Here is a 7,103-nt window from a genome sequence, read left to right as displayed (position 1 = left end):
AGATGTGAATATGATATGTAATTATCATTTTATAGTGTTACGATAGAGATATGCTATTATATAATATATATACAGTACAGGCCAAAAGTTTGGACACACCTTCTCATTCAATGCGTTTTCTTTATTTTCATGACTATTTACATTGTAGATTCTCACTGAAGGAATCAAAACTATGAATGAACACATGTGGAGTTATGTACTTAACAAAAAAAGGTGAAATAACTGAAAACATGTTTTATATTCTAGTTTCTTCAAAATAGCCACCCTTTGCTCTGATTACTGCTTTGCACACTCTTGGCATTCTCTCCATGAGCTTCAAGAGGTAGTCACCTGAAATGGTTTTCACTTCACTTCAGGTGTGCCTTATCAAGGGTAATTAGTGGAATTTCTTGCTTTATCAATGGGATTGGGACCATCAGTTGTGTTGTGCAGAAGTCAGGTTACTACACAGCCGACAGCCCTATTGGACAACTGTTAAAATTCATATTATGGCAAGAACCAATCAGCTAACTAAAGAAAAACCAGTGGCCATCATTACTTTAAGAAATGAAGGTCAGTCAGTCCGGAAAATTGCCAAAACTTTAAATGTGTCCCCAAGTGGAGTCGCAAAAACCATCAAGCACTACAACGAAACTGGCACACATGAGGACCGACCCAGGAAAGGAAGACCAAGAGTCACCTCTGCTTCTGAGGACAAGTTCATCTGAGTCACCAGCCTCAGAAATCGCAAGTTAACAGCAGCTCAGATCAGAGAGCAGATAAATGCCACACAGAGTTCTAGCAGCAGACCCATCTCTAGAACAACTATTAAGAGGAGACTGTGCGAATCAGGCCTTCATGGTCAAATAGCTGCTAGGAAACCACTGCTAAGGAGAGGCAACAAGCAGAAGAGATTTGTTTGGGCCAAGAAACACAAGGAATGGACATTAGACCAGTGGAAATCTGTGCTTTGGTCTGTCCAAATTTGAGATCTTTGTTCCAACTGCCGTGTCTGTGAGACGCAGAAAAGGTGAACGGATGGATTCCACATGCCTGGTTCCCACTGTGAAGCATGGAGGAGGAGGTGTGATGGTGTGGGGGTGTTTTGCTGGTGACACTGTTGGGGATTTATTCAAAATTGAAGGCACACTGAACCAGCATGGCTACCACAGCATCCTGCAGCGACATGCCATCCCATCCGGTTTGCGTTTAGTTGGACCATCATTTATTTTTCAACAGGACAATGACCCCAAACACACCTCCAGGCTCTGTAAGGGCTATCTGACCAAGAAGGAGAGTGATGGAGTGCTGCGGCAGATGACCTGGCCTCCACAGTCACCGGACCTGAACCCAGTCGAGATGGTCTGGGGTGAGCTGGACCGCAGAGTGAAGGCAAAGGGACCAACAAGTGCTAAACACCTCTGGGAACTATATAATAATCCATTGTTAGTATTCAGTATCTATGAATGATTCATGCTGGCCTTCTGTTTGTTTTCAGCATCTCATATTCACAAGTTGCAGGGCAGTCTAGTCACGTTCATGCACATTCGGCAATGGGATTACATACAAATGATCAACTTCAACCAAAACACATTTCTTCTGAACCATATTTGGCCAGATCGCACAAATATTACCAGTCTTCTCAACAACATGGATGAAACTACTCACTACCCCAACTTGCCGGTCTTTACACACTGGCCTTCTGTTTGTTTTCAGCATCTCAACTAAAATACAACAATTTTTCTCACACTCACAAGTTGCAGGGCTTTGATGTTCACAGCTGCTTTTAAAAACCACAAGGTCGCCAAGCAGGCAAAATGTGCCATCATTCAAGCGTGCTGCATTGTTAGATCTTTTTTTTTGCCTTTCATACCTTTCACTGTGGTACAGCACTCCATCAATCAAAAAACGTCTATATGACCAAAAGCAGTCACCAACAGTAAAGTGGTTACCCAAAGATCGACACAAGTTTTGTATAGCATGCCTATTTGTCACATTTGCTCTCACAGGGGGGTGCCCAAACCCTGTAACACTTTCATTCAGTACCTCGCATTTTTCAGTTCTTCGTTCATTAAAGTGCATTTTTTCGACAAAGGACTGAAACTTTGGACATCTTATCTGTTTGAACCTTTTTGGCAACTCTCTCCACAAGAGGAACTTAGAAGCAATTTGGGAGGGGACATATTGGGTTCCGTGAAAATACTTTAGCAGAGTGCCCATATTAGATTCAAATACAAATGTCGACGTAGCCCATAATGGACCCCAATGTCTTACACTCTGGTGGACATGTGTTAGCAAATGTATGTTGAATGACATGTTGTGTTCGCCATAGAGTCTCTGGAATTGTATCACAAATTTCTTTAGAGACAGTTCAGACATGAATGTACAGCTAGACTTGACCTGATCTTGTAGTACTGTATACATGCTAAAAACGAGTAAGAAAAAATGGTTCCAAAACCGGGCAGGGAGTATGCCTTTTAAAGCAGGCAGAGCATAAAAGAGGAGAAACGCTCGCCACTCCGAAGCTTTCCAAAATTTCCTCTCATTAAGCGATCTTGGGGTCCTTGTTACCTCAACAGGAGGTTTTATTTGTTTCAGTCGTCAATTCACTTCCTCTATTTGTCTGCCGGTATACCAGGGCCTCTCGTGGTTTTCAGTATCAAACCACAATGAAGCTATCTGACGAGTGACTCCCAAGCACACATTGTGTTGGTACTCTGGGACAAAACCATTTATCAACTGAAAATGCTCAAGCTTCATTAAAGGAGATGGCCCTTTGACTCCATACACTGGGGTTTTCTCTGTACCAACCATTGCATGCCTGTAATGATCTTTTTCATTTCTAAGTTTAGGTTCTGGTACGGATAGTTTTTACCGCCTTCATGGTAACAAAAGTCACAACCATAGCGACCATTGAACTGCCTTGTGTTACGTAGCATCGGACGAGCAACCGAGTCACAGCTCGAGATTAGAACAAACACTTTTGAGATGCGATTGTTTCCCTGAACATCTTGCCATTCAACACCTTTCTTCTCCAACAGTGAGGCCTCTTTAACAAAGGGTGTTAGTAATGTAAATACAGATGGTTTACCTGGCCCAAACCACAACGCTGACACCAAAACATGTTTTTTCCTCACTTCTGGTTTTAGCTCTATTATCTGACACTGGATGGGCCAAATGCTACATTTGGAACTCTTGAAGACTGGTGCACCATCACAGTTCCAAATAAGAGACAAATCATCCTTTCTGAGAACTCCAGTGTCACATAGTTTTTGATATTCTTGACCAGACTCTGTGTCAGAAAAAACCCCAGTGGTTGTAGTTTTCTCATTAAGAGTTACATCATGTACTTCTAACAGTTGCTTTATCTGTCCATAAAGTGGCAAAACAATTAAGTAAATGCCCTTCTTTAAATTTGCTTCAGCGTCAAAAACTGTGTTGCATGAGTTACACTGAGAAGGGCAGTCTGCTCTAATGCCAAAGTATGTCAGACAGTTTTCACAATAGAAGTGAACATCAAAATCAGAGTAACTACCAAATTCTTTGTTGAAGAGGTAATGTGATGCCAGGATAAGACCTGGAAACATTATGTTAAACATTTCCAATAAGTGACTTACTGCTTCGCTGGTTAAATTATGCCGTAACACATAAGACATCAGCATCAATACAGTCTCTTTTTTTGTAAAACTTGCCCCAGGAAACAACAGATCATCTGTTGGTTTGTCTTCTGAAGACACAGGCATGCTGTCCGCATCAGCTTCAACTTGAATCAAATCTTCCTCGGCTCCTTGACTTCCAGCAATCACACCATCATCAGACAGGTTCTCTCCAGGATCTGATGGATCGTCCTCATTCTGCATGTTGACAAAGAAAAAAAAAGATTTAGTTTTATTCTTTATTTAATAACTCTATTTCTGAAAAAGGCTGTATAGCCAAGAGATGTTTATTCACATGAGATACCTCTCCACTCAGCTATTTTATTCAAGTAAGCAAGCTGTGGAACAGCCTACCATCCTCAGTCATTGAATCTCCCAGCTTTGCAATATTTAAGAGGTTTCTTAAGGTGTGGATAAGGAACAACCAGATCTGTGACCATGTGTAAATTCTATATATACCTGAGTTTTTTTTTTCCCTCTTTTTCCAACACTCTTAATTTGCAATATGCAAATTTGGGCAATGTGCAATCCTTTCTTGTTTATATATATTCGGACGCTATGCAGCAGCACGTATAATATGTACTAGCACTCTCTAAGGGCATTGTGCAATATAGATGGACAAGAGCAATGTGCAATTCTCATTTGCAATGGCACTTTGTAAATATGCACTAGCACTTTTCTGCACTGGCACTTTGTAGTAACCAACTCCGCTTCTTTGCACACTGGCTCTGACGGTATGTGTATGTCTTGTGTGATTCTGTGTACCCGTTTTTTTTTTTTTTTTAATTTATTATATTTGTCTATTGTCTTTACTTTCTATCCACTGTGAACATCTACCTGCCAAGGGACTACGGATGGAAATTAGCCTACGGCTATAATCCGACATATTTACATTTATTTGTTCATTAATATGTACTGTCCCTTTTTAAATAAATAAATAAATAAATAAATAAAATAAATAAATAAAGTAAGGCTATGCTAACTCAGTGGCCTAGTGGTAGAGTGTCCGCCCTGAGACTGGGAGGTTGGGGGTTTAATCCCTGGCCGGGTCATACCAAAGACTCTAAAAATGCTACCCATTGCCTCCCTGCTTGGCACTCGGTATTTGGGGTTGGAATTGGGGGGTTAGATCACCAAATGATTCCCGGGCGCGGCACCGCTGCTGCCCACCGCTCCCTCAGGGGATGGGTCAAATGCGGAGAACAAATTTTGCGTCCTTTGGGATGTGACCATCAGATGGACTTCAACCTTTTTAAGATTACATAATAGAACATTTTGGCTCTACTACTGAATGACTGCGTTGAAATGTAAGCCAACTGATGTGATTAAGATTGTGAAATCCACATTTTTAATCCTGTGGCCTTCTAATGGCTTTCCTATGTCTCCATACCATATATGTTTGTTCAGAAATTGTGTTATATTCTGCTTTGTTAAAAGGCATTTTCATCTGAACTGTGTCTGTCACTGTCTGATTTCTCTATGCATAGGGAGGGAAACTGAAAACTGCACGCCTAGCGGTTTCGTTCCTGCTGTCAGACACATTTCGGATAAAAATGCATTTTATTACATTACGTAGTAATTAGTACATTACATTGATTTGAGCGTTTATCCAGACATAAGTCTGGGAAAACCCGTAATCTAACACAAGAACATGAGTAGCTGTGCCAGGCTAGGAAATTTTCTCCAACAGATATTAGGTCTCACAGACAGTCTCACAGACAGTAAGACAGTCTCACAAGCAACAATGATGACACTAACACTAACACACTAACACTATTACACACTACCAAGGCTATTGAAGCCAAATATAAGTACATACCACTGAAGGCCCAGTCATGCTTTCTTCATCTGAATCTCCCTGCGTCAAGTCTCTACTGGCTCCTTCGTTTTCACCGCCCGTGCCCTCAAGATTCTCCTCATCAGCCTGGCTCTCCTCAAAACGAGATGCCTCTTCCTCACTCTGAGGGTTAAAACAGAAAACAATATGATTTACCGGTAGTTTTGTTCCATTTCATTTCTAAGCTCTCGAGTTAGTCTCAATAAGGTTATCTTTCTATGTTACCGGCTTACTTTACATGAGATATTGTTATAAACCGAGTCGAACCTGCCCGTCCAAAAGAATCTGATAAATCATGCATGTAATAAATAGGGATGGGCACCTAATAGAAGGGATGGTACCGAAAGTACAGATTCAAATAGATAGATAGATAGATAGATACTACCTAGTATTGATTCACTTATGATAGAAAAGGTGCCTTATTTATGTACCTACGATGACTGAGAGTGCATGAAAACGAGTAAGTATGAACGGATTTGGAGTCCTTTTTATTATCCAAACAGATAATAAAAGTGTATGATTACAGGTAATACAAGTATCATGAGTGAAATTTGAACGTGGCTGACAATACTATTATACTACTGAAGCAAAATCTAAGTACATACCATTGAAGGCCCAGGCATGCTGTCTTCATCAGAATCTCCTTGCATCAAGTCTCTACTAGGTCCTGTGTTTTCACCGCTCATGCCCTCTTCAGGATCAGATGCATTTTCCTTGCCTGCAGATAAACATACAAAAATATCACATTTTATATTCCATTTCAACACCAGCTGTTCTAGTCTATGCAGGATTATCTTTTTGCGTAGTAGTTGACAATATGTTTTTTTTAAGTATTTTTTTTGGCTTTTTGCCTTTATTTGATAGTAGACAGTGGACAAGAAAGGGGGAGGCAGAGAGAGAGGGAATGACATGCAGGAAAGGGCTGTCCGACGCGGGATTCGAACCGGGGCGACCTGCAGTGAGGACTGCAGCCTCTACATGGGGCGGCTACTCTGCTCACGGCACCACTTGCTGACCTGACAATATGTTTTTGTCATGGTATCTATTTTTAACTTGGAACAACGTGGAGAACACAAAGTTAACCTACCCTTTTGGAAACTGTATTCTATTTACCAAAATCATTGCACAGTGGGTTAGCTTTAATCCCCCACATTGCATAGCTCACAGTTATGTTTTCTTAACAAAAATATTATAAGGCAGGTGTAAGAAATAGAGCCAGATATAACCCTATATGACATAGAAGACATAGAGCTGATGTGATTTGGATACTAATGAGCTCTGTTCAACCAGCTGGGCAGCTGTAGGAACATAGGCTAAGCGCATAACTGCAGTCCCGTTCACTACTTCCTGGACGAGGCGTACACATTGGTTTCCTGTGAAATACTATTGGATGAAGTGATTAATCAGATGTGGTACAAAACCCTGAAATAAATCACTTCATCCAATAGTAACCAAAGTGAGCTTCCTCCTTGAAGTACTGGAGCTGGACTACAGTTATGCCGTAGTCTAATTAGTCTAACCATACAGCTGGTTAAAACTCATTCCTTAGATCAAATGTTCTTTGGAGGAGCTGGTCACCTCCAAGTCGGAGGTGCACGACTGAAGTATGTAAGCACTAACAAGATACACTG

The 7,103-nt window shown here is 41.0% G+C and overlaps 1 protein-coding gene across 1 annotated transcript; it reads right to left on the bottom strand.

Annotated features, from left to right (window-relative positions):
• Nucleotides 1–1,432: 1,432 nt before the first annotated feature.
• LOC115367267 (uncharacterized) lies at nucleotides 1,433–6,179 on the bottom strand. Its single transcript, XM_030062938.1, has 3 exons — nucleotides 6,078–6,179; nucleotides 5,455–5,595; nucleotides 1,433–3,833 (listed from the first exon to the last, which is right to left on the bottom strand). The coding sequence occupies exons 1-3, from the start codon at nucleotides 6,156–6,158 to the stop codon at nucleotides 2,739–2,741; spliced, it is 1,317 nt and encodes a 438-aa protein (XP_029918798.1). The 5' UTR covers nucleotides 6,159–6,179; the 3' UTR covers nucleotides 1,433–2,738.
• Nucleotides 6,180–7,103: the final 924 nt, after the last annotated feature.

Source organism: Myripristis murdjan, chromosome 11 (genome assembly GCF_902150065.1).
Source record: "Myripristis murdjan chromosome 11, fMyrMur1.1, whole genome shotgun sequence".
NCBI lineage: Eukaryota > Metazoa > Chordata > Actinopteri > Holocentriformes > Holocentridae > Myripristis > Myripristis murdjan.
The sequence above is the reverse complement of the archived record's forward strand: the minus strand, read 5'-3'. Positions and strand labels throughout refer to the sequence as shown.

What these genes read in the sequence shown, in the direction of transcription:
- LOC115367267 (XM_030062938.1), bottom strand. Translation starts at nt 6,158, where the DNA reads ATGAGCGGTGAAAACACAGGACCTAGTAGAGACTTGATGCAAGGAGAT. An exon ending in GCATGCCTGGGCCTTCAATG is followed by an intron (nt 5,596 to 6,077) that starts GTATGTACTTAG and finishes TTTAACCCTCAG; the next exon opens with AGTGAGGAAGAGGCATCTCG. An exon ending in GCATGACTGGGCCTTCAGTG is followed by an intron (nt 3,834 to 5,454) that starts GTATGTACTTAT and finishes GTCAACATGCAG; the next exon opens with AATGAGGACGATCCATCAGA.